The 27,553-nt window shown below is 43.4% G+C and overlaps 1 protein-coding gene, 1 long non-coding RNA gene and 1 pseudogene across 2 annotated transcripts; 2 read left to right on the top strand and 1 right to left on the bottom strand.

Moving 5' to 3' along the window:
- Positions 1-27,553, bottom strand: part of LOC146975284 (uncharacterized) — a 143,214-nt pseudogene that overhangs the window by 32,852 nt on the left and 82,809 nt on the right.
- On the top strand, positions 14,029-14,985 carry LOC146975288 (uncharacterized). Its single transcript, XR_015037432.1, has 3 exons — positions 14,029-14,144; positions 14,506-14,647; positions 14,862-14,985. It is a non-coding gene; the product is annotated as an uncharacterized LOC146975288 (long non-coding RNA).
- LOC146975287 (uncharacterized) lies at positions 15,324-27,123 on the top strand. The gene is made up of 10 exons (XM_085794590.1): positions 15,324-15,338; positions 15,671-15,739; positions 18,004-18,072; positions 19,134-19,202; positions 20,241-20,309; positions 21,373-21,441; positions 22,480-22,548; positions 24,624-26,129; positions 26,833-26,949; positions 27,115-27,123. The coding sequence occupies exons 1-10, from the start codon at positions 15,324-15,326 to the stop codon at positions 27,121-27,123; spliced, it is 2,061 nt and encodes a 686-aa protein (XP_085650716.1).

Below are 27,553 nucleotides of genomic sequence, written 5' to 3'. Positions count from 1 at the left end.
CAGCCTAGTTATACTGTAAAATGCGGGGTAATTAGTGGCGGAGTGAGCGAGAGTTACTGTGTAATTTGGTGTAAAGTAGGACAGGAGTTACGTGCCAAGACGCAGCCTAGTTAAACTGTAAAACAGCGAGAGTTACTCTGTACTTCTGTGGAAGTTGGTGTGAAGCAGGATGTAAGTTACGCGCTAAGACGCAGCCTAGTTACACTGTAAATGCACGGGGGAAACAGGGGGGAAAGTGAGCTGCAGTTACTCAGTACTTGTGTGAAATAAGCGGCAACCTACGCGGCAAGAGAGCGGTAGGTACGCTGTAAGTCGCGGGCCGTATTATGTAGTGCTACCATATATTCTTGTTTGCAGACCTTGCAAATGTCAATGCTGGTTTGTGTCAATGTAAGGTTTCTCCCAGAGAGGCCGGTCTCGCTCACTAGGCTATGCTTGTCCAACCAGGGGAGAAAGCTTGCAACGGGGCCAGGGTTTCCCCCAGTGTATTATAAGCCTGGCGGCCCGCCAGACCTTCCTTGCCCCCCCGCCAGGCTAAGCATCGTTTATTAATTTTTTTAATCATTTTTGATACTCCATAAACACGTGATCAGGTGTCTTTTTCATCACCTGACAACGTCGCGCATAACGGGACACGTCACGGACATCCTGCTCATCAGCCCGCTGCTTCACCAGCTGACCGAGAGGAACGCACCGAGTCCAAACGTTAACGTGAGCGGAGCCACAGCTCCAGAGGCTCAATCAGCTGGTAGCTGCTGCAGCTGTTAGCTGTTAGCTGGTAGCTGTTAGCTGGTAGCTGTTAGCTGTTAGCTGTTAGCTGTTAGCTGGTAGCTGTTAGCTGTTAGCTGTTAGCACGTCGTCCCCTGCAGCGTCAGAGCTCCAGACTCCTGTGAGCCGCGGGGCTTTCACCTGATGTGAAAATGATCCATTGTTTCATTTTTCAGCTCGTAACGTTTGCGATCACACACGTTGTTTTCTCTGGTCTAAACAGTAGATCCGTGAGTGTCACGTTTCCATGACGACTGACCGGAAAAAGAGCCTGGTACAGTCATGGATGTATTATCAGAGACGTTCTAATACAGTACGTCATGTGTAGCCTCTGTAACGTGACTCCAGATACAAAAAATCTCGGAGAAAAGAAAAAATAATCTGAGAAATAACGCTACACTTCAACAATGGAGACACCAGGCAGTAGTTTTTTAGTTTTTAATGCAAAGAGTTGATGTTATTTATTTAAATAGTTTTTTTAGGCTATAATTTGTGGTTGATTGAACAGTAGGCTATTTCAAGAGTGCCTTTCTGTAAGACTCTGCTATAGGTGTTTAAATATGTTACATAAATGTCTTATAATAACAAATGTTTATGATAAATTATAATATTTTCAAATTTCCAGTCAACTTTTAACATTGATCTTAAGGCCTTATGGAATCACACCTTCTAAATGCTACTGCTCCATTAATGAATCTGTTCCCTACAGGGCCCTGCCATCGGTCAGGGTCAGGCCCCTGTCACAAAAAAACACGCTTGGGCACCGGTGGCCCGCCGATGGGCCGCCGGTGCCACCCTACCACCGGGCTTAACAAGTTTTCTGGGGGAAACCCTGGGGGCCACTAGCCTAGGGAACACGTTACTTTGCCCTAAACTATTGACCGGGGTAACAACTCAAACAACTGGGCTAAGACGGGTTCTTTGTGGCAGTAGGCTATGGCTATGGCTCTCAATGTGGATTAGCTCCCCTATAAGTGTTTTTTCCTCACCTAGATCCTCAATCTGGTCTAACAGTATGTGCTGTGTGTATTTACGTGTGGGTGTATGTGTCTATTCACCTTATGTAGCCCCGCCCACTTTGCCACTTCCGGTTTGGCAGCGATTGTGTTACGACTTCCGGTCAAATGCGGAAGTAAAAACTGATGTAAACAATCGACTGAATTTGCAGTATATTGCGGGACAATTACAATACAGACAATCAAATCAACATGGACAACACTTGAGGGGTGTACTTCGAAGCGAGTTTAGTGGGTTATATTTTATAATTATATATTTTTTATTGAGTCTAAAGCCAGGCTTTCCTGTACTCTCTCTTTCAACCCAGCTAGATCGCCATGGAAACTTATGGTAACAGATGTTTAGCTCATATATTCAGAGTTTAATCCTAAAATCGGCTATAAAAGCGCCGCTGTTTCACAATTTAACTCATTTACAGCGTGACTTTTACTTTGAAATCCAGGTGGAGCTGGCAGAACCAGTACGGAGGGAGAGATCGCGCTGATCCGCTGCTGTTTACCAACTGTTGAGCTGAGCGTCAGGAGCTCATTTATATATAGGCTGTTATATTACTTGGATATAAGCTGCAGCATGGACGTCGGAACTATTTACTGAGAGAGGGAGGGGGGGGTTTTGTTGTGAGGGTCGACTGTCACCTGGAGCAAACTGACAACTATATGATCAGAAACTCGTTCAACTCTGGACTGTCTGTGAAGACTGACGGGAAGCTGGCCTCATCCTCTGCTTCAGAGAGAGCCTTGCACTATCGGACCTGGGTCTCTGCTCCGTGTCCAGAGCCTGGTCAGGTCGGGACACGCTGTTCACGCTGTGAACCTGCTCGCTAATGTGTAAAAGAAATAAACGGAGGGATTTAGAAATAAAACCTCAAATACTGTAACTTAAATGTGGCCATGAATAAACTTGTTTCGCCTACAGCAGTATTGCCCAAATGCAAATATTGAATACATCTCTATTTCCACAGTTAAAAATGTCTTTGTCACCTAAACTACCCCCCGCCCCCCTCCAAAAAAAAAGAAAAGAAAAGAGAAACACTGTAGCATATTTTCATACGCACACCCAGCCTGAATTGCGATCAGTAAAATATATAAAAGTAGGCTATACAACACAATTTAAACATGAAAGTTGTTCCTCTAGTTTATTTTGTTTAAATGGATAAAGCTTCATAATTAAAAGTAGCGCAATGTCCAGCTGTCAGAAATTAAAAGCAGCCTCTTATGTGCATTAACAGTGTTGCTTCGGGCTGTGATAGCTTTTTTTTTTTTTTTTTTTAATTCGCTCCTACTCTCTCCAAACAAGCTGCTCACCTTGGGTGAAATCAGCGGGGACATGGGGATTTATTTAATTATTTTTAACCAGACTCTAGAGTAGATGGAGGTGGGTGCAGGTCGTACAGAGCTCCACACACACTGGGACAGAAGATGAGGTCGATGCTCAACTGCTATAAAAACTCACACGTTTTCTTCCAGTGATTGTAGCTTCCTCTTTATAATGCTCGTCATTTTTTGCAATCGACAACGGGAAAAAAAACCCGGATTTGCCAACAAGAAACAGCTGAGAACGGACTCAAATAATCAAGCTACTGCTAATGTACTATACGACTTCCGGTCGTCACCGGAAGTTCCAACACAATCTCACAGCGTTCCATTGACTCCATGGTTGCCCCGGAGAATAAGGTGAATATGTGGTGGTGGGAGGAACGGGTTTTCAAGTATTTGTTGTATTTCTATTGTATGTTTTTATTTTTTGTGAAGTGCGTGGGTTGCATTTTTTATGTTTGAAAAGTGCTATATAAATGGTTTGGTTTGATTTGATTTAGGACAGATGGGGTTACCTCACCTGGTTTCCACCTCCCGCGGTTTTGTTCCATGCTGTTCCCTGTCTTTTCTCCTACTCAGTAGCCTGCCAAGCCAGACTATATCATTAACATGTCTAGTCTGGCAACGACCGGTAGACCTCGGCTCAATCCAGGGGGCGGGATGAAGGCTGTCTTTCAAACTGCCTCTGCACACAATAGGGTAGCGCTACGACCAATCAGAGCAAAGAGCAGGATGACGTTGGTAGATTAAACTTTTCTCATATCCCGTCGGCAAAACACCAAATACATCCTTCTTCCAAATGAATGACTTCAGTGCAGTTTCTTGCTCAACTTTTAAAGAAAATGACAAGTTTAATTCTTTCAAAGTTGATGCCAACGCCGATTCAAACGATTCCTTTGCCAAAGCCATCTATCTTCTTGTCACGTTTTTCACCGTCGCAAGTAATGTCGTCATTGCGCTAAGCCGCCCAACGACTCTCTAAACAGATAGAGCGCTGTGATTGGTGAACACAAACGGTGTTCCAGACTCAAAAAGTTCCTATGGCTCGTTTCTAGACCCACCTACGGAGCAAATATATTTGCTGTCGCTAGGGTGCAGCTAGATTTCTAGGCTAGCTCATCAGTTCTGTTTGAGGTTAAAATAGTTTTCTCAAAGGTTGTCAGCTGACAGTCCCACTTGTGGCAAGAGCCCACTGCACGGTGTTGGGGATTTGCATAGGAGTTTGGTGATTGACAATAATTATTAAGCATTAATAATCAATAAGCAGGTCAACTAATTTATTAATTATTGAGTTTAATTGATAAATTAATAAAGTTAGGATTAGCGGTATTGACTAATAATTACTAGAAAAAAAAAGAATAGTTGTATTATTAATTAAAGTGAATTAATTAATAATAACTGCGGGGCACCACCCTGAAATCAGGGATCAATGACCAAACAATCAGTCTCGATTATAGGAATCTCTTATAGAATAGAATAATCAATTAAATACGAAGGCGTAAAGTCGAGCACAGACCCTGATAACCAGCTTTAGCGTCACAATAGAATGTACACAAACAACCACAGAACAACTACTTGAGTTCAAGGACATTTATTACTAAAATCATCTAATAGTACACACTCAAGTTCAGGTAATTCAAAGGAATAAACAGTTCAGCAAACATACACTCTCAATGGCTTAGAATGAGCGTATGATGTGTGTGTGTGTGTGTGTGTGTGTGTGTGTGTGTGTGTGTGTGTGTGTATATAGGCTGTGTGTGTGTGTGTGTGTGTGTGTGTGTGTAGCCTAAGAGGGGGAGGAGAGACGTCGAGTGACGTCAGAGGGCGTCGAGTGACGTCGGATGGCGTCACGGACGGCGCGCTCGTTCGAGTGAGACAATGGACACGATGTGGCTGTTTCCACGTGTTCCTCAGGTCCACACACAATGATCACAGTCACGTCGCTCACACCGATCACTCTGATACAAACTCTCGTGTTGGGACGCGTGTTTGGGGCGGAGTCCCTTATGGCGGCCCGTTGTGTTACATAGGCAGGTATATGTGTGTGGGTGTGTGTGTGGGTGCGCGGCTGCGCACGTGTGTGTGAGTTAGTAGAGAGGAAAAAGGAGAGAGAGAAGAGGGAGAACGGCGGCTAAAAGGGGGCGATCGGTTATATTAGTCAGGGCTGAACCCAATCGGTATCCAACTACCACAGTGAGAATAAAAGAGCTGCACTCTGATATCTTCACTGGTCTTCTGACGCGGATACGGAGAATTGCGTTCAGCACGTGACTAAGACCTAGTTAATATAACTAGTAAACATCGATCGACCACTCTAGTTAATACAACTAGTAAACATACAGCAAAATCACAATCAACATAACAGGACGCGGAGGTCCTAATAAAATCACGCTTAATTCTAGTCGCTGCCCAGACAAAAGCTCTCTTACTGAAGCGTGCTTCCCAGTGCTGATGAGGTCCGTCGACCTGATGGCCTGGGGCTGCTGTAGCGTCCCACAGCGGGATAAAACTGGTCGTCCTCTGGAAGGGTGGCAGAAAGGAGGGCCAGCTGAGTTAACTCTGTATCGGCGGGATCCTCGGCGGAGTCCGGCGTCGGCGCGTGAAGAAAGGCGTTCTTCACTTCTGCGGCAGATGTAGGAGGGAGAGAGCGGCGGGTTGCGCGGCGGTCTCCACAGGATCCAGGTGTTTCAGATGAAACTTGAGGCAGTTTACTTGTCCAGCAAGCTCAGAACTGCGGCCTAGGTATATTGAGTCCAAACGTTTGGTGCGCCCCCTTTAGTAACTGGTCGCGTGAAGCCGGAGCTCCTTGCAGCACTTCGTTACCTGGGAAAAAGCATGGGGCTGCGCGTCGCCGCAGCATTTAAACCTTCGGTGACGTCACGGGGTTCCCTGGGGTTTCCCCCAGGTACTGACCAATGGGAGGCCAGAGTTTGAACGTCTGGGTGGAATCATACCTAGGTGTGATTTAACGGGCGTTGTCTGCTGTCGCGCATTCCTTGTCCCCTGCTGGTTTTATGGCCCTTTGTTTGAGAACATGTGGGTTGAGGTCCCAACATCCCCCCTTTGGTCCGAAGAGTGGGTTAGAGTCCAGTCTTTGGAGCAACAGAAGGGCTGAATAATCCGCATGTTTCCTGCGGAGAAAGTCTTTAACAGTCCAACAGTTCAAACAGTTCATGTAGCACTGGTTAAGAGGCTAGTGTCTGGGCATTTATGCAGAGGCACGTCTGGGCAGGACGTCTTAACTACTAGCAACTCTTAGCAACTATGTTATCACATGTTACAACACATCATCACCTCTATCATGTAATAACATAGAAGAAAACAAAACGAAAGCAAAACACATCTAAGAATTGAAAAAGAGGAAAAGAGAACATTTGTTAATAAAAGGGGTTAGTAGGCCTCTCTTTCACCCCTTGGGGTGAATTGGCCAGTGGTGTGTTTGAAGTGTTGTTGAGTGTCTCTTTTCCCAGAACCCGACATTCAAAACCAATTTCAGTTTATAGCTGTTCAATAACTGGTAAGCTTAAATAAACTCCTGTTCTGAACATTGTGGATAGACTGAAATTGGGATAGCACTGCCAAGGTTATCTACTAGGTGTACTTGGGAGGGCTGTACAGTCGTGGTAGTGGCAGCGCCTAAGAATCTGCTCTACCGTGGTCCGCGGGACCAAGTAGGGCGGGATTCTGCCTGTACTAAGACTCTTGCATCAAATCTGACTACGCGTATGTAGGTTATATCCTCTACCCCCCTTTTCCCCAGCTCACAAAGTAGACTTTATTAACCAGCAGGGAAGAGTTCCTGGCTTAGTTATGCTGGCAGGGGTTCTGTGTTTGACCCCCTCAAAGGGTCAGATACCACCTGACAAAGTGGCTTTATCTTACGCATTACTTCGGTTAAGCATGCATGTAGAAGGTTTGTCAGTTCCGACACCTGGCGGTCACTTCCTTGGTGACCTTGGTTCCTCCGGTCATACTTACCTTCTCGCGTAGCGTTCTTGTTGTATCCTCCCCCCTGCGGGAGGAAGTTACGCTGGGCTGATTTACCTGGCTGATCTCTTCTGTGGTTTTGCCAACCACCCTGGCGGCCGTCCGAGGCTGCTTGCCTGGCGGCTCTGTTCTGAGGGATTTCGCTGCCCTCAAGTGTCAAGTCGGTGTCTTCTGTCACCTGTATCCCCAGGACCCTGGCTTCGGGTTGGAGACCTGGGGGTTTCCAACCCGTCTCCTGTCGCAATTCCCACACCATCTGTGCATGTTTGCGGATTTCTTTCATGGGGGGATTGTGGGTCCTGTACATTAGTGAGACATCATACCTAACCAGATCGTGGAGATTGCGGACGAATAGAGATTTGAAAGCCTGGTCTTCTTCTAACCCTGGTGCGTGGCGGCCTCGGAAAAAGGCTACCTGCAAGCGTCGGTAGTATTCCCTCGGAGGTTCTGTCTTCTTTTGGGTGACTGCGTAGGCACCCATGGCGGCAGCGGTGGGATCATTGTAGAGGGAGTACTCTTCCCTCAGAGCTCGACAAAGAGCTGAATAAGTGTCCCTGGTTGCCGGAGGGAGAGATTCCATGAACACATGGACGCTTCTGGATGTGGTTTTCCAGATAAGCTTAAGTTTCTCTCGTGTGGAGGGGCGAGGAAGATCAAGCAAGCAGCGTTCAACCTCCCGGAGGTAGTCATCAACACTAGCCTCGGGGTCCCCTGGGTCGAAGCGCTCAATATCCCCAGCAAGGGATTCAAGTTGACGAGTCCTTAAGCCTCGTTCATTGGAGAAGCCGTAGTCTGAGTCCTCTGAGGTGAGGTCACAGTCGTCTCTATATCGTCGAGAAGGAACGACTTGATGGTGGTAAGGATCACGAGGATCAAAGGCACCAGCACCCTGGTGGGTCGGAGGATGATACTCTCTCCATTGCGACGAAGTGACTGGATCGTCAAAGCGCAAGAAAGTACGATTGCGTGCAGACGGGGGGGCACTGCTGTATGGGGGGACTCCTGGGTCCCCATAAAAGGATGTCGATGGCGGTTGGTAGCTCACCATGGCTCTCGCGTTGCCTGAAGCTGTGTATCCCTGGGGGTTACTGTATTGGTAGTCTCCAGGGTACGGCTCTGGCAACCTAGTGGGCCCAAATGTCCTTTGACTCGCGGCTCTGGGGTAGTTTGGAGAGAATGGTTCCCAGGGCTGGGGGCCCTCCCACCGTTGTGTGTCTGACGCGGTTTGCCTGCCTGACCAGGCTGGCTCAAGTGTCGGCTGGAGGTCACGTCCCTGCCCACGGGTCAGACTGGACCTTTGATCATGAGCCTGAACGTCTGAGTCGTACCCACGTGGGTACTCTGCCGGCTCCGTGGCAGATCTCTCAGGGGCGTAAGCTTGTGAGCTTACTGGCGGTTCAGGGTCTGAAGCTGGTGCACAACTTACCTGTACAATTTCGTTCTCTTTGTCCTGGACCTCCTGTTCCAGGCGGGACTTCTCACTTCGCAAATAGGCGAGTTCTTCTTGGGCTTCTCGTGCCTGAACTTCGGCTTTGCGCTGATAAAGCAGGGCAATTTGACCCAAAATGTCTGGGATGGTGCGCTGCGGCTTCCCAGTAGGATCATTAACATAGCTAATAAGTTCCTCAAGCTTTTCTTCGCACGTGTCGAGGCGGTAGCTATTCAGTCTCTCTCTGTCATCTATGGAGAGACGGATGAGTCCAGCGACCGCATCCTGCAGGGCTGCGTCGCATTGACTTTGGGGAGCTTCTGCTCCTTGTGCGCGGTGACCCTGGTTACTCATTGCGCAGTGAGGGTTTACACCTGTGGGTCAACTGTGTTGGCGAAAGAAGAAAAAAAAAAAAAGAGAAAAAAAAAAAAGCCAACAAAAACGTTATGTTGTAAGCTGTTGCTGATGCACAGGTGAGAGTAAACCTGTGACTTACAAACCTATAGGTTTCTACTAATTGCTCACAATTACAACCCTTAAATGTAATTGGTGGTTTAGCACCTCAGCGAGCAATAGTCGTGTTACCGGGTTAATTTCCCCCACAGTTGGATAACTTCCAACTGTTAGTAAGTGCTATTCATAAATACAATCTAGTACTCCTTATCACACACTGTGACTGTTCACCAATTACCACTAGTTTTACTTGGCAGTACTATGACACATCCACTCTAGAGGGTGGGCGCTGAAGAATGCTGTTAAAGCAGATTCAGCTGTACAGTTCAGTGTTATTTGTGTACAAAATTTGTGACGAAAGAAGCTTTGCTGGTTTATCAAGGCCTCACACGGGGCACCATTTATGTTGGGGATTTGCATAGGAGTTTGGTGATTGACAATAATTATTAAGCATTAATAATCAATAAGCAGGTCAACTAATTTATTAATTATTGAGTTTAATTGATAAATTAATAAAGTTAGGATTAGCGGTATTGACTAATAATTACTAGAAAAAAAAAGAATAGTTGTATTATTAATTAAAGTGAATTAATTAATAATAACTGCGGGGCACCACCCTGAAATCAGGGATCAATGACCAAACAATCAGTCTCGATTATAGGAATCTCTTATAGAATAGAATAATCAATTAAATACGAAGGCGTAAAGTCGAGCACAGACCCTGATAACCAGCTTTAGCGTCACAATAGAATGTACACAAACAACCACAGAACAACTACTTGAGTTCAAGGACATTTATTACTAAAATCATCTAATAGTACACACTCAAGTTCAGGTAATTCAAAGGAATAAACAGTTCAGCAAACATACACTCTCAATGGCTTAGAATGAGCGTATGATGTGTGTGTGTGTGTGTGTGCGTTGGTTTCACCTGTATATGAGGACATTTCATCCGTTTACGCACCGACCTTATAAGGACATACCGTAATTGTTAGGACAGTTGCGATGTCCTCATAAGTCCCGCAGCGTAGAAGCACTTAGCATGATGCAAATAACTCCCTCCCGCTTTTTCTCGAATTGTCCTCATAGTTACGGTTGACCTGATTTCTAGCGTGTGTGTGTGTGTGCCCGTTGTGTATAATCGCCTATTACTGTTGGTTTGTGGTACTGCAGCTCCATACACATTAAATGATTGGGTTACACTGAATGAGAGCCTTTCATTGGCTGAACACCTGATCAGTGATTGGCTGAAGCTGACGTCAATCAGGCAGATTCTGATCTGTGATTTGGCTGCTGAGTTGTCCATCACCAGTTGGCGCGAAGTGGCACCGAAGAGAGTGTGCATGATGGCTCCAGGCAGAAACTTGGATTAACAAAATTGGTAAGTGATACTGACGAACTATAAATGTATTAGCAATAAAAATGTATCTAGGGATGGTAATATTTTAATTTACTGGCTGTTTGTGCCAGCCGTTTGTGAGCAGTGAATTGTTTGCTCTAACCTAGTTTCCTCGGTAAGTACATGGCAGTGGCTATTACCTGCAGCGAAGAGGGCAAGCATGAAAGCACGTTTTAACCAACACACCCACGAGCCCCTCGTCGCAAATGCGAGTAAAAAACAGATCAGTGCGAATTGTGAAATGCAATTAGTAAGTTAGCACGTGTGCGACTACCAAATTGTACCGTAGCTGAGCTACGTGGCTAACAACAGCTAACGCTAATATCAAAACACATCGCCGTCAAAACGTAGTTGCCCCGCGGCAATTTGTTTTCAAGCTGGGTTTAGTAGAGATTTATCGCCAATGAGACGGACCAGGTCAGGTCCAGGTTTTAATGTTCAGGTCCGTTTCTAACTGTAGCAGCAGCAGAGAGATGGGGCAGCTCCTGTATGGGGAGCCTGGCTCTGACTTAGCTCCTGTCCAGCTGAACAGCGGAGTGATAACGTCCGTAAAAAGTCGCAGTGCTGTTATACTGTATATCAGCACTCATGGGACGTCTCTTGTCCAATTCAATTGCTCGGTTGGGACCGGTCGGAACTAACTGTTGTATAATAAATGTTTTATGATGTGTTGCGAACGTTTGGAGGTTGTGGCCGGTTGTGCACTTGAATGCAGCATCAGCTGAAAAAAAGAGACTGCACGCGGAACCAAACCGAAGCAGCGCACGGAGTGGAGGTAGTTTCAGATCGGCGCACATGTCAACCGGTCTGCCTGGTCACATCTGGCGCTGTAGCTCCCTGTGTGACCAGCCAAGCCCCCGCGAAGGCCCCCGCTCCGCCTCCGTACACGTAGTGTAAAGCGAACTCGTTCATATGCTCACAACCCAAAGCAGCGCCGTATCCGCGAGCACTCGGTGTAACGGCGATGTTGTTGTTGTTTTATTCCGTGCATGTCCATGGAGCTGTGCGCCGCGGTTCTCTACGTTGCTGTGCCAGGCAGCTGTTTCCCTCGGAGCTCGGCCCCGTTTGAAAGGAAGCCCGTACTGTAGGTGAAAAGACGTGGCGTCCGCGATGTAGAATGTGTAGAAGAGAAACACACATTTCAGGGCCACTGACTTGAATAATCGGGTCAGACAAATGTAAACACACAAGGCTGAACATCACTGGACATGTCTGTTGGGATTATACAAAAAAGTAAAGTAAGGTAGAGCTGTCAAGATGTATGCAGTAGGCTATATACTAGGCTATCACTCATTTCCAATGTACAGGTGCATTAGAATATCATGGAAGAGTTTATTAAGGCCTATGTCACTAATTAAATTCAAAAAGTGAAACTAACACATTATATACTGTAGCCTATATGAAGACCTGAAATTCAGTATTCCCAAAAATGTAAATACTACAAAGGAACCTTTTTTTCTCTTTTCTTTAAAGCATTTTTAATATAGAAATGTTGTCCATCTATATGCACTCAATACTTGGTTGGGGCTGTTTGATTTGAACTACTGGAAATGGACTTTTCCATGATATTATAATGTATTTAAATGCACATGTATTATGTTAATGGTGAGTGTCACCGCTCTAAGATCTTTTTTGGTCCTGACCCGTTGGCATCCCTGTTAAAAAGCTATGAATTGAACTGTTTTGCTTATAAATGCCTCCTCATTGACCTCATATGACGTTATTATTTAAAATTATTTGTGTGCTACTAAAATTATTTGTGTGCTACTAGATTTTTCAACTTAGTAGCACACGTGCTACCTGGGAAAATGCTAAGCGTCAAGCCCTGAACACACCTAAAATATACAGCATCTATATAGCATAAACTAGGTAAATGCAGTGTTTCCCACAAATAGGCTTTATTTGGTGGGCCATTTATAATGTTAAATTTTATTTTATCCGTCTGAGAAAATTATCCGCGAGTGATTAACTAGTGGGCAGTGGCACTCGCTCTCGTGTAGCTGCAGGTAAGCACCAAGGGAGGGGCGGGCGAGAGTCTCCGTTATAGACGGTGTTTTCTGGTACAACGTTAATAGAGATGCTGGGTGCAGTCGTATATTCAATTTTGCTTAGGAACCGAGACCTGTTTCTCGTCAGTGCTACAAACAAATATAAGCAAAGGGAGCCAACAGCTTGAACCTGGCGTAGCCGACAAGCACGCAGAGTTGTACAAGGAGTTTAAAGACCGACAGGTTAGTATGTGAAAGATAACACGATGACGTTCATGATCGTGACAATCAAATAAGTCAAATGAGTAGGCTATGGTTTATTTAGTGAGAAGTCACTATTTGGCACCGCTGTAATTTGACGAGGCTATCTAGAGAAATAGTAGGCTATTTTCCTCATGGAGAATGAGGAGTTGTCGTCACGGCACAGAGCCCCTCCCCTTTCCGCCATGTTGGAAGGTACGCCCCTCCGAGTGCAGCTGAGCTTTGCCTTGTTGTTGGCACGGTAGCTGCTAGCAGAGGAGGTTGATGCAACTCTGTACTGTTTTAACAATGCCTGGAAATAACTGCTCCGTTAAAAACTGCTCCAATGCCTCACACGATCGTCGAGGAAACCATAAGAACAGTGGGCTACAGTGTTGTGCTATATTTACATACATACACATAAGCAGCAGTGTTTCAGTTACGTAATTTATGTGCCTCCTCCATGGGACCAAAATTGTACTTAAATGTAATTGAATTGACTGGCGCGTTGCACAGAATACTGCGGTACTTTATTAATTAACCTGTCTAAATTTGTGTCTCGAGGTTCCTATTTTTTGACAATCAAAATATGGTCCCCCTACATAAAATACATGTAGGAATATATTTAATTTTCATTTATTTTCATAACTTATGGGAAACACTGAAATGGTAAGAGAGCAACAGACAATGAGTAATCAGTAATTTGTTTTTAAATATATTTAACCTAAGTGTATGCATTTATGATGTATGGCTCATCCTGCTCCCTTCATCAATGCACTGTTCTGTAGTGATGCTTTCTGACCTAAATAGATGTCACTGTTAATTACTTAACCAACTTAAAGCAGAAGTAAGTGGTCCGGTCGTTTTGGCTAATGCTGCGTTCCAGGCAGGCTTTTGAAATCGTAAATTACAGCTTCAAGTCACAACTTACGACTTTGTAGCGTTCCAGGCAACCCACTCGTGTTTCTCCGACCTGTTTTACCGGTGAAAGTCACTATAACGGCCACTCGTAACTTCTGACCCGTGAACTCGTACCAGATCGAACTGGTACCACTTCACGGTCGGAAAAATACGAGTTTCCTTGAACGCACCATAACAGTCCTTGTCCGTACGTCACCACATTCACGGCGTTCCTTGGCTGCACACACAGCCCTGCATGCCGTTCTCTCTCCTCATTGGATAAAAACTGTAGGATACGATAAATGTTTTCTCCTCGGCTCAGAGCAGAGCAGAGTGACTGACAGACCCGTGTTTCAGACCAAACACTCTATAGAAGTGATTGCTGTCGGAAGATACAACTATTTAAGACTTAGATTAACACAAATATATCACTTACTTCTGCTTTAACTTAAACATAATGTCATTGTTAATGTTGTTGTCAATATGAATAAATATTGGTTTAGTTTTTAATGTTCTCTGGGAATTATTGCAGTTAAAGATGACAGCGAGAGGGAGGCGAAAGTCTCCAAAACAGGATGCAGTGGACCATATTATTCTAGGCAAGGATAAACCCATCGTAGAGGAAAAATTCATTGACACATTTAAAGGTAAGTTGTTAGTATCATACCATGTTCTGACACTGCTGACAGTCATATCACAGCAGCTCTAGTTAACTCGAGCAGTTTTATACATCTTCACGTCAAAAAGTGTTGCTACTGTCAATGAACACCTTTAAATGCAAGTGTGGAGCTGGTTGTGAGTTGGTGTTGATCAAGCAAATATAAAAACTGTACTCCAAATGTACAGACAGGACGCAAATAAATGTGAGTGGCCAACCCAGATAAACCTGATATGTGGACAGTACTTAGAGTCTAAGGTTTTGCATAATTTATCTGTCTGAAAAGATGAGCCATATAGCCAAATAGTTGGACTTAAATTCTTGTTTTCATTCTGTTCTTGCTATTTTAGGGAGAGGGGTTTTTGCCAAGCAATTCATTGCGTCATCATCCTTTTTATTGGAGTACCGTGGACTTCTGTCATTGAGTCAACGATTCAATGACAAAAACAACCCATTTTTATTTGATTTTATTTGGAATGGCAAGTGCTATTGGTAAGTTTGTTGCTTGTTAATTTACTGAAATGTAGAAAATGTATCTTTTATATCAACATTTTGAATTCATACTGTATGATTGAAATTAATTAAAATTTTAACTAATATTGCATGTATGATTTAATGAGTTTACAAAGAAGGCTTACACTGAAAATGTTTTTGTCATGACATCTTGAATTAGTTAATCGCAGGCAATGTTTTTTTTTTGTTACAGCATAGATGCTTCCAAAGAAGATGGGACACTTGGGCGCCTAGCAAATGACAACCACATAAATCCAAACTGCAAAATGAAAAAAATAGTAGTCGAAGGAAGGCCACACTTGTGCCTTTTTGCAATTAGGGACATATTTCCAGGAATGGAAATAACCTATGACTATGGTGATTCCCCTTGGCCATGGCGCTCAATAGTGAGTTTATGTTCTGATGTTCTCTTAATGATGGTGTTTGTTAAATGAGAGGGAAAGTAACAGTAGTATGAGTGCTTATCTCAGGAATTCACTTCATGAAGAGACATTTGTACAGTGTTATAGAATTTAGTATGAGAATTTCACCTGTCTTCAGCTAATCTGTATCATAATCAGTGAGGGGCTTGAGCAGTCAAAGTTGTTAGAGTGAAATAATGTATTGTAGTGTATATATGTTGTGAATCAACACACATCCCTGTAAATTATGAAATATGATGTACAAAAAGGTCAGATTTATAGAGAAATGATATGACAATAGCATACATTTCCTCTGTACAATTGCAGGCACCACATAAGGAACCCCAAACGTCCAAGACAAAAAAAACAGCCTCAACAGAAAACAAAACGGCAAGTTGTGTTTTGTAAAATCACAGCCACTTGTTGTCTTTGGTTATAGTGTGAAAAAAGCACCTACACAACACGTCATCCTACTTGCTGCAATGTGATGTCTGTTGTACATATTGCCAGTGTTGTAGCACAATAATTGCTGCATGACAATTCATTATTACTGTTCATTACTATTCCAATTGTTTTATTTGCACCTTTCTCTTATCTCCAGGAATTCTGTGGTGAGACGAGCAAGGCTCTGACACTCAGCAGTGCAACGTCTGACACGCCAGCTGATGAAGTGAGTATTAGAATATATTCTTTCACACACTCACAAGATGTTTGATGCAGGTGGCGAGGGCAAAGTACTGCACTGGGCTGTTTTTAGATGGACACTCGTTTTTATGAAGTATGAACTATATTCATTGTGGAAAATTCTCTAGATCCTTCTCCTCGCACCTCTCCTTGCATCTCTCTCTGCTCCTCTGGACACACACACACATAGTAATGACAAGCAGCTAATTCATGTAGCTAACGCTACTCAGCAGCTAAAAACGTACTGTTACCGTTGGCTTCAGAAGCTGTAGCATTTATTAACTGACAAACTACATGTTCTGCCAACTTCCTGCTAATCTCTTTCTGTGCTGTTGCCACTCTGTTCGCTTTGATCACTTTAGTCACTCTCTCTGCTCGCTCACTTGTTGCACATTTCCATAAGGAGCTGCGCTACTCTACGTTACGCTGACTTTACGCTACTCATGCTACTCGCTACTCTAACGTTTATAAGCATGAGCGTTACATTTTACATAAATGTCCTCTGAAGAATGAGAGGAGGGTCTCACATGATTTGCTGCGCAAATTAATGACTCAATAAAAGTCCGAAATAACACCGTGTGTCGTTGTGCTCACACAGTGTGAGTAAAAATCCTTAGTAGCGCGTTGACATTAGCAGTGGCGCTCGTAATCTAGCGTAATCTGAATGAATATAGGGGAAACACTGCACTCCAGTATCTCTGCACTTTGGGTCAGACAGAAGATGGTGGAATGTTTCAAAATACCTGATAAGGTTAAGGCTGTCAGGTCGCAGTGTGTCTTATAAGGACAGCACATAACTTGTCAAATTTGAATAGAGGTGAGCCCATTGTGTGAGTAAGTTGTGTCACTTGTGTGTCAGTGGTGCATCTCTAAACTGAGTTGTAAGGACAGCTCTCCTTGTGAGGACCATCGTATATCCTACTTGCTGCAATGTGATGTCTGTTGTAGGGATGTCCCGATCACATTTTTTTGCCCCCGAGTCCGAGTCCGAGTCATTTGATTTTGAGTATCTGCCGATACCGAGTCCCGATCCGATACTTTGGCAACGCAGTAAAGTTTTTAATGTAGATCAACTGTATCATCCCACTATTTTTCTGTTCTTTGGGCTCTACTAGGGATGTAACAATATCACAATCTCACAATAATACTCTACCTCAATAACAAGCCCATGACATTTATTGCAGTATTGTAAACTCTCAATGTATATTAGCACAGTAGCTCCACAGTATAATATTAATGCCGTTATCCAGAAGTCAACAACAAGAACATTTGGTCAAAAATAAAATAGCTTATCATGTCTTTCTCAATCACCAGCCTCTCTCCCCTGATCCCATCCTCTCCTGCCTGTCTGCCCCCCCTCCCTCACCTCGCTCCTTCTCCCTCCCTCCCTCCCTCCTTCCCTCACCCAGCTCACCTCGCTCCTTCTCCCTCCCTCACTCACTCCGCTCCTTCTCTCTCCCTCCCTCCCTCCCCCAGCTCACCTTGTTCCTTCTCCCTCTCTAACTTTAAATAAATACCTGGTTCTGTATCTGCCATCACGCAACACAACGGTAGTTTTTTATTCAACAGTATGAGAAGTTTAACAATGTCCGCGACATCTGCGCGGTCGGTCCGTGTGTCGGTCTCACGTGCGTTACGTCGGACTCGCTCTCAGTAGAAGCTGCAGTGACTGTTGTTGCTGCAGGTGTGTGTAGCGCTCAAACATCAACAACAAGCTGCTTGGAAGTCAGCAGTGAAACAACGCAGCCACACACACACAAACAAACAGTGAGCTGACACGGTGACACGATCGTCTCTCACACTCTCGCAAGCGCCGTCATTTCATATCGTTACCGCGACGACGCACACACACCGTGGAGCTGTGCGCCACAGACCATGCACAAAACACAAGCAGGCTGCACCGAATGTGGGTCGCTTTGGGTAATGAGCGCACATGACGAACGTCTACAGTAAAAGATGATACATCTGAACGCCCCCCATGCGGCCCGTCTTAGCTTTAGACAGATAGGAAAACTCTGACATGTAGATATGTAATATATCCGATTCCTGATCGGGATGTAACGTCCGATTCCGATCGAGTCTGAAACCACGTGATCGACCCCGATTTCCGATCACGTGATCGGATCGGGACATCCCTAGTCTGTTGTACATATTGCCAGTGTTGTAGCACAATAATTGCTGCATGACAATTCATTATTACTGTTCATTACTATTCCAATTGTTTTATTTGCACCTTTCTCTTATCTCCAGGAATTCTGTGGTGAGACGAGCAAGGCTCTGACACTCAGCAGTGCAACGTCTGACACGCCAGCTGATGAAGTGAGTATTAGAATATATTCTTTCACACACTCACAAGATGTTTGATGCAGGTGGGGAGGGCAAAGTACTGCACTGGGCTGTTTTTAGATGGACACTCGTTTTTATGAAGTATGAACTATATTCATTGTGGAAAATTCTCTAGATCCTTCTCCTCGCACCTCTCCTTGCATCTCTCTCTGCTCCTCTGGACACACACACATAGTAATGACAAGCAGCTAATTCATGTAGCTAACGCTACTCAGCAGCTAAAAACGTACTGTTACCGTTGGCTTCAGAAGCTGTAGCATTTATTAACTGACAAACTACATGTTCTGCCAACTTCCTGCTAATCTCTTTCTGTGCTGTTGCCACTCTGTTCGCTTTTATCACTTTAGTCACTCTCTCTGCTCGCTCACTTGTTGCACATTTCCATAAGGAGCTGCGCTACTCTACGTTATGCTGACTTTACGCTACTCATGCTACTCGCTACTCTAACGTTTATAAGCATGAGCGTTACATTTTACATAAATGTCCTCTGAAGAATGAGAGGAGGGTCTCACATGATTTGCTGCGCAAATTAATGACTCAATAAAAGTCCGAAATAACACCGTGTGTCGTTGTGCTCACACAGTGTGAGTAAAAATCCTTAGTAGCGCGTTGACATTAGCAGTGGCGCTCGTAATCTAGCGTAATCTGAATGAATATAGGGGAAACACTGCACTCCAGTATCTCTGCACTTTGGGTCAGACAGAAGATGGTGGAATGTTTCAAAATACCTGATAAGGTTAAGGCTGTCAGGTCGCAGTGTGTCTTATAAGGACAGCACATAACTTGTCAAATTTGAATAGAGGTGAGCCCATTGTGTGAGTAAGTTGTGTCACTTGTGTGTCAGTGGTGCATCTCTAAACTGAGTTGTAAGGACAGCTCTCCTTGTGAGGACCATCGTATATCCTACTTGCTGCAATGTGATGTCTGTTGTACATATTGCCAGTGTTGTAGCACAATAATTGCTGCATGACAATTCATTATTACTGTTCATTACTATTCCAATTGTTTTATTTGCACCTTTCTCTTATCTCCAGGAATTCTGTGGTGAGACGAGCAAGGCTCTGACACTCAGCAGTGCAACGTCTGACACGCCAGCTGATGAAGTGAGTATTAGAATATATTCTTTCACACACTCACAAGATGTTTGATGCAGGTGGGGAGGGCAAAGTACTGCACTGGGCTGTTTTTAGATGGACACTCGTTTTTATGAAGTATGAACTATATTCATTGTGGAAAATTCTCTAGATCCTTCTCCTCGCACCTCTCCTTGCATCTCTCTCTGCTCCTCTGGACACACACACATAGTAATGACAAGCAGCTAATTCATGTAGCTAACGCTACTCAGCAGCTAAAAACGTACTGTTACCGTTGGCTTCAGAAGCTGTAGCATTTATTAACTGACAAACTGCATGTTCTGCCAACTTCCTGCTAATCTCTTTCTGTGCTGTTGCCACTCTGTTCGCTTTTATCACTTTAGTCACTCTCTCTGCTCGCTCACTTGTTGCACATTTCCATAAGGAGCTGCGCTACTCTACGTTATGCTGACTTTACGCTACTCATGCTACTCGCTACTCTAACGTTTATAAGCATGAGCGTTACATTTTACATAAATGTCCTCTGAAGAATGAGAGGAGGGTCTCACATGATTTGCTGCGCAAATTAATGACTCAATAAAAGTTCGAAATAACACCGTGTGTCGTGAGGGGCTTGAGCGGTCAAAGTTGTTAGAGTGAAATAATGTATTGTAGTGTATATATGTTGTGAATCAACACACATCCCTGTAAATTATGAAATATGATGTACAAAAAGGTCAGATTTATAGAGAAATGATATGACAATAGCATACATTTCCTCTGTACAATTGCAGGCACCACATAAGGAACCCCAAACGTCCAAGACAAAAAAAACAGCCTCAACAGAAAACAAAACGGCAAGTTGTGTTTTGTAAAATCACAGCCACTTGTTGTCTTTGGTTATAGTGTGAAAAAAGCACCTACACAACACGTCATCCTACTTGCTGCAATGTGATGTCTGTTGTACATATTGCCAGTGTTGTAGCACAATAATTGCTGCATGACAATTCATTATTACTGTTCATTACTATTCCAATTGTTTTATTTGCACCTTTCTCTTATCTCCAGGAATTCTGTGGTGAGACGAGCAAGGCTCTGACACTCAGCAGTGCAACGTCTGACACGCCAGCTGATGAAGTGAGTATTAGAATATATTCTTTCACACACTCACAAGATGTTTGATGCAGGTGGGGAGGGCAAAGTACTGCACTGGGCTGTTTTTAGATGGACACTCGTTTTTATGAAGTATGAACTATATTCATTGTGGAAAATTCTCTAGATCCTTCTCCTCGCACCTCTCCTTGCATCTCTCTCTGCTCCTCTGGACACACACACACATAGTAATGACAAGCAGCTAATTCATGTAGCTAACGCTACTCAGCAGCTAAAAACGTACTGTTACCGTTGGCTTCAGAAGCTGTAGCATTTATTAACTGACAAACTACATGTTCTGCCAACTTCCTGCTAATCTCTTTCTGTGCTGTTGCCACTCTGTTCGCTTTGATCACTTTAGTCACTCTCTCTGCTCGCTCACTTGTTGCACATTTCCATAAGGAGCTGCGCTACTCTACGTTACGCTGACTTTACGCTACTCATGCTACTCGCTACTCTAACGTTTATAAGCATGAGCGTTACATTTTACATAAATGTCCTCTGAAGAATGAGAGGAGGGTCTCACATGATTTGCTGCGCAAATTAATGACTCAATAAAAGTCCGAAATAACACCGTGTGTCGTTGTGCTCACACAGTGTGAGTAAAAATCCTTAGTAGCGCGTTGACATTAGCAGTGGCGCTCGTAATCTAGCGTAATCTGAATGAATATAGGGGAAACACTGCACTCCAGTATCTCTGCACTTTGGGTCAGACAGAAGATGGTGGAATGTTTCAAAATACCTGATAAGGTTAAGGCTGTCAGGTCGCAGTGTGTCTTATAAGGACAGCACATAACTTGTCAAATTTGAATAGAGGTGAGCCCATTGTGTGAGTAAGTTGTGTCACTTGTGTGTCAGTGGTGCATCTCTAAACTGAGTTGTAAGGACAGCTCTCCTTGTGAGGACCATCGTATATCCTACTTGCTGCAATGTGATGTCTGTTGTACATATTGCCAGTGTTGTAGCACAATAATTGCTGCATGACAATTCATTATTACTGTTCATTACTATTCCAATTGTTTTATTTGCACCTTTCTCTTATCTCCAGGAATTCTGTGGTGAGACGAGCAAGGCTCTGACACTCAGCAGTGCAACGTCTGACACGCCAGCTGATGAAGTGAGTATTAGAATATATTCTTTCACACACTCACAAGATGTTTGATGCAGGTGGCGAGGGCAAAGTACTGCACTGGGCTGTTTTTAGATGGACACTCGTTTTTATGAAGTATGAACTATATTCATTGTGGAAAATTCTCTAGATCCTTCTCCTCGCACCTCTCCTTGCATCTCTCTCTGCTCCTCTGGACACACACACATAGTAATGACAAGCAGCTAATTCATGTAGCTAACGCTACTCAGCAGCTAAAAACGTACTGTTACCGTTGGCTTCAGAAGCTGTAGCATTTATTAACTGACAAACTACATGTTCTGCCAACTTCCTGCTAATCTCTTTCTGTGCTGTTGCCACTCTGTTCGCTTTTATCACTTTAGTCACTCTCTCTGCTCGCTCACTTGTTGCACATTTCCATAAGGAGCTGCGCTACTCTACGTTATGCTGACTTTACGCTACTCATGCTACTCGCTACTCTAACGTTTATAAGCATGAGCGTTACATTTTACATAAATGTCCTCTGAAGAATGAGAGGAGGGTCTCACATGATTTGCTGCGCAAATTAATGACTCAATAAAAGTCCGAAATAACACCGTGTGTCGTGAGGGGCTTGAGCGGTCAAAGTTGTTAGAGTGAAATAATGTATTATAGTGTATATATGTTGTGAATCAACACACATCCCTGTAAATTATGAAATATGATGTACAAAAAGGTCAGATTTATAGAGAAATGATATGACAATAGCATACATTTCCTCTGTACAATTGCAGGCACCACATAAGGAACCCCAAACGTCCAAGACAAAAAAAACAGCCTCAACAGAAAACAAAACGGCAAGTTGTGTTTTGTAAAATCACAGCCACTTGTTGTCTTTGGTTATAGTGTGAAAAAAGCACCTACACAACACGTCATCCTACTTGCTGCAATGTGATGTCTGTTGTACATATTGCCAGTGTTGTAGCACAATAATTGCTGCATGACAATTCATTATTACTGTTCATTACTATTCCAATTGTTTTATTTGCACCTTTCTCTTATCTCCAGGAATTCTGTGGTGAGACGAGCAAGGCTCTGACACTCAGCAGTGCAACGTCTGACACGCCAGCTGATGAAGTGAGTATTAGAATATATTCTTTCACACACTCACAAGATGTTTGATGCAGGTGGGGAGGGCAAAGTACTGCACTGGGCTGTTTTTAGATGGACACTCGTTTTTATGAAGTATGAACTATATTCATTGTGGAAAATTCTCTAGATCCTTCTCCTCGCACCTCTCCTTGCATCTCTCTCTGCTCCTCTGGACACACACACATAGTAATGACAAGCAGCTAATTCATGTAGCTAACGCTACTCAGCAGCTAAAAACGTACTGTTACCGTTGGCTTCAGAAGCTGTAGCATTTATTAACTGACAAACTACATGTTCTGCCAACTTCCTGCTAATCTCTTTCTGTGCTGTTGCCACTCTGTTCGCTTTTATCACTTTAGTCACTCTCTCTGCTCGCTCACTTGTTGCACATTTCCATAAGGAGCTGCGCTACTCTACGTTACGCTGACTTTACGCTACTCATGCTACTCGCTACTCTAACGTTTATAAGCATGAGCGTTACATTTTACATAAATGTCCTCTGAAGAATGAGAGGAGGGTCTCACATGATTTGCTGCGCAAATTAATGACTCAATAAAAGTCCGAAATAACACCGTGTGTCGTTGTGCTCACACAGTGTGAGTAAAAATCCTTAGTAGCGCGTTGACATTAGCAGTGGCGCTCGTAATCTAGCGTAATCTGAATGAATATAGGGGAAACACTGCACTCCAGTATCTCTGCACTTTGGGTCAGACAGAAGATGGTGGAATGTTTCAAAATACCTGATAAGGTTAAGGCTGTCAGGTCGCAGTGTGTCTTATAAGGACAGCACATAACTTGTCAAATTTGAATAGAGGTGAGCCCATTGTGTGAGTAAGTTGTGTCACTTGTGTGTCAGTGGTGCATCTCTAAACTGAGTTGTAAGGACAGCTCTCCTTGTGAGGACCATCGTATTCCTTCATATATGACTCAAAGTTTGTTCTTAATTTATTTATTCTTAGTGCCACCACCAAGTTGTCAGTGCAGTCGTCTCTTCTTTGAACCATTGTCAAGACTGCACTGGACCCGTCTCCAGTCTAAAATGGTTTGCTTTGACATGTAAATGTGAGTATCATTGTCACAAATTTTTATCTTTTGTTTCTACTTTTGTTGAGACAAATTTCAGCTAAACAATCATTTAAGTATAGATAAGTTCTTACTGGAGTTACCTACATCTTATAAATACATTTCTTTGCATAGCATGTTCAAAACTAAAGCATTTTTTTATGTGCTTTTCAGTGTGTTCAAGATCATGGCACAAAAAATGTTTCATCAAAAGCAATTCATCACCGGTACATTTACTTTATTTAACTCCTCCACCACAGATTTTAGCGTTAAACTGTGACCTAAAGCGGTAGTTCGGGACATTGGACCTCATTTCCAAGTGAGCCAGTGTGTTATTTATCATTGGAGACCGTTTTCAACACTTTCATTTAGTCCTTCTAGTTGCAGAAAACGCTTGTGCTAGGCTAGCGCAAGTCGAGGGGATCTGCTAGCCTGCCAATAAAAACAGTTTTACCCACTCCACAGTACACCCAAGGCAAACCAATTATAACGCCAGACTGTCTATGTAAATGTCTGTGTTGATAGAATAATGTTAGAAATAAACTTACCATTGCATTACATTTAGTTTATAATCCCTGTATTTGGAAGCAGGCTATGGCAGCGGCGGACTGATATTAACCTGGAGTGTGCTTCTCTGTTTACCTTTACCAGAAAGTAGTCCCCCAAAATGTAATGTGATCATTGCAATACAAGGATAGTTTTATTTCTAATATTATTCTATCAACACAGACATTTACACCGATATTCGGGCATTATAATTGGTTTGCCTCGGGTGTACTATGGAGTGGGTAAAACTGTTTTCATTGGCAGGCTAGCAGATACCCTCGACGACTTGCGCTAGCTTAGCATCAGCAATTTCTGCAACTAGAAGGACTGAATGAAAAGTGTTGCAAACGGTCTCCAATGATAAATAACACACTGGCTCACTTGGAAATGAGTTCCGATGTCCAAAATCCTGAACTACCCCTTTAATTTTTTTTCTTTTTTCATTTTCTTAGCTAAAGGACATTCAACGTTCCAGTCTGGAAACTCCAGACGTCATTGCAGAGACTTCATCAGATAGTGATGGATCCACATCTGATAAAGACTATGCACCTCATGAAGCAGAAATCAGCGATGGATCCAGCACTGACGATGATTATACACCTCATCAACTCACTGCATCAACTTCCTCAACTTCCTCAAGGTATAAGGACAGTACAGAGAGTGTTGCACAACACATAGACTGTGCTGAAGATGGAGACGGGGCTGCTTCCAAGAGCACATCAGACACTGTAAACCCAAACCCCAAAGACATTTGCACCAACAAAAATTACTGTTATGTCTGCAATATCCCTCAGTCTAAGATTGCACGGCACCTTAAAAAACATGAAAAAGTAGAACCAGCTATTGCTGAGGCATTCATGTTTCCTCCACATTCAAAAGAGAGAAAGAGATTGCTCGAAAAGCTCCGTAACCGAGGGAATCACCAACACAACCAAACGGTTATGGAGAATCAGAGTGGACATCTGAAAGTAAAAAGAAGACCGGGAAAAAAACAGCCACTAAACAAAAAAATGTATGTTCATTGTTTGTATTGCAAAGGTATGTTTGTACGTAAAGAACTGTGGCGCCACCTGCGTAGATGCCCTTCAAAAACTGCAACAGACACCGAAGCAACTGGTCAGACCAAAGTTCTTGCACTGGCTGATATTGCAGAGGCAACATCTTCCAAAGCTATCTCTCCTGGTTTCTGGAAGGTCCTTGGGAACATGAAACAGGACGAGATTGCATCTGTTGTCCGGAACGATTTTCTCATACTGCAACTCGGTCAGTCTTTTTACAATAAACACGGCAACGATCCAACAAAAAATGAATATATACGACAGAAGGTTCGAGAAATGGGGAGGCTCTTGTTGAGCCTGAGAAAAAATCATTCAATTTTTAGTTTTGAAGATGCTGCAAAACCGAACAATTTTTATAAAGTCATTGAGGCTGTGCGAGATGTTGCAGGCTTTCATGAAGACACGCATTCATATCACACTCCGAGTCTTGCTTTGAAATTAGGGCATTCCCTAAAAAAGATCGGGGATATTATGATCTGCAGGGGTATTGCAGCAGAAGATGACAAAATGATCAGCGCAGCTGAAAGATTCCAAGCTCTCTGTACAAAAGAATGGACTGATCTTGTCTCACACACTGCTCTTGCAACTTTGAACAAAGCAAAGTTCAACAAACCGTCAACCATTCCATTTACTCAGGACGTGCAGCGGTTCCACCAGTACCTGGAACAAAAATCTGCTGACGCTGTTAAAAATTTAACAGAGAATGAGTCTCCACAGGCATATGCCGAACTTGCCAGGGTAACTCTTGCGCAAATAATTATATTCAACAGACGTCGTGCAGGAGAAGTGTCGAAAATGAAACTGGAGTCTTTCAAGAAAAGAGACACGACCGAGCTCCATGAGGACATAGCTGTTGGTCTCACACCATTTGAACGAAGACTGACCAGGCACTTCAGCAGGGTAGAAATCATAGGAAAAAGAGGGAGAAAAGTTGCTCTTTTGATGAACCCTGAGGTTGTTACTGCAGCAACACTTCTTGCAAATAAAAGAGATGCATGCAATGTGCACAATGACAACCCCTTCCTATTTGGAAGGTCACAGTGTCCCTCCACAAGCTTCTACAGGGGGCAGGACTGTATCAGGATGTTTGCCAGTCAATGTGGAGCAAAGAATCCAGAATATCTAAGGTCAACGCATCTTCGCAAGCATGTAGCGACACTCTCCCAGATTCTCAACTTGAAGAACAATGAGCTGGACCAACTGGCTAATTTTTTAGGGCATGATATTCGAGTCCACAGAGACTTCTATAGACTCCCAGAGGCAACAATTGAAATGGCGAAAATCTCAAAGCTTTTGCTTGCCATGGAGAAGGGATCTCTAACGAAATTCCAAGGAAAATCTCTTGATGAGATTGAGATTGAAGGCAAGAGTACTTTTTATTTTTTATCTTTATTTTTAATAGCTTGTTACAGTTACATCATGCATTACAGGTAGTACAATACATTAAAGGAACAAGAAATTCAATAACAAGCAGTTAGTCTGGAATGGAGAATTTTATAGAGAACACTTTGTGAAAGATGATAGTAGTATTATGATATTATTATTAATTAGTAAATAATACAATGTATGAAAATTATGTGTTCATCAACATGCTTTTCTTTAGATGAACTGGAACCGATTGATGGAGATGCTGAAGATGATGAGGACAATGGTGGAGACAGTGACGATGATGGGGAAGATGATGGAGATGAAGTGGCAGAACCTGTCCTTGGACTGCAGGGTATGTAACATATGTATTCTTCGAAAATGCAGTGAAGGGTTCAGTGTCTAACATTGGAGTACACATTCTATGTGAATTCCACATTTGTGGCTTTATTATTGCTTTATATAAAAGGGAGCTACATCTCAATATATTGTAAGAGTTCAATGCTTCTATAAACCACAGCCTCAATAATGAATGTAGTTAATTGACCTCTTGATGAAAACTCCAATTTATCTTTGTAAAGGTCTGTCTGTGTCTGCTGTCTGTGCCCTGTCTGTCTGTGTCTCTGCTGTGTCTCTGTCTGTATCCTGTCTGTCTCTCTGCTGTCTGTGTCTTCTCTGTGTCCTGTCTGTATGTCTGTCTGTCTCTGTCTGTGCCCTGTCTCTCTGTCTGTCTGTGTTCTGTCTGTCTCTCTGCTGTCAGTTTCCTGTTGTCAGTCTGTCTGCATTAGAAAACATGGCTATGTGTGGAGTGGCGCTGAAATCTTATGCATTGTGTCATTTCTTTAGCAATTGTCAAGTAGCGTAACTTACAACTTGATTCACAAATTGCAAATGGGGAATATGACTTGGCTGCAGCTTAAAAAAATTGAGTCAAAAGGTCATCTGTAAAGCTTTCAATT

This window comes from Trachurus japonicus, chromosome 13 (genome assembly GCF_045865225.1).
Source record: "Trachurus japonicus isolate A0001 chromosome 13, Traja_1.0".
NCBI lineage: Eukaryota > Metazoa > Chordata > Actinopteri > Carangiformes > Carangidae > Trachurus > Trachurus japonicus.
The sequence above is the reverse complement of the archived record's forward strand: the minus strand, read 5'-3'. Positions and strand labels throughout refer to the sequence as shown.

Coding starts and splice junctions, on each gene's coding strand:
- LOC146975287 (XM_085794590.1), top strand. Junction 15,740..18,003: donor CTGACACGCCAGCTGATGAA/GTGAGTATTAGA, acceptor TCTTATCTCCAG/GAATTCTGTGGTGAGACGAG. Junction 20,310..21,372: donor CTGACACGCCAGCTGATGAA/GTGAGTATTAGA, acceptor TCTTATCTCCAG/GAATTCTGTGGTGAGACGAG.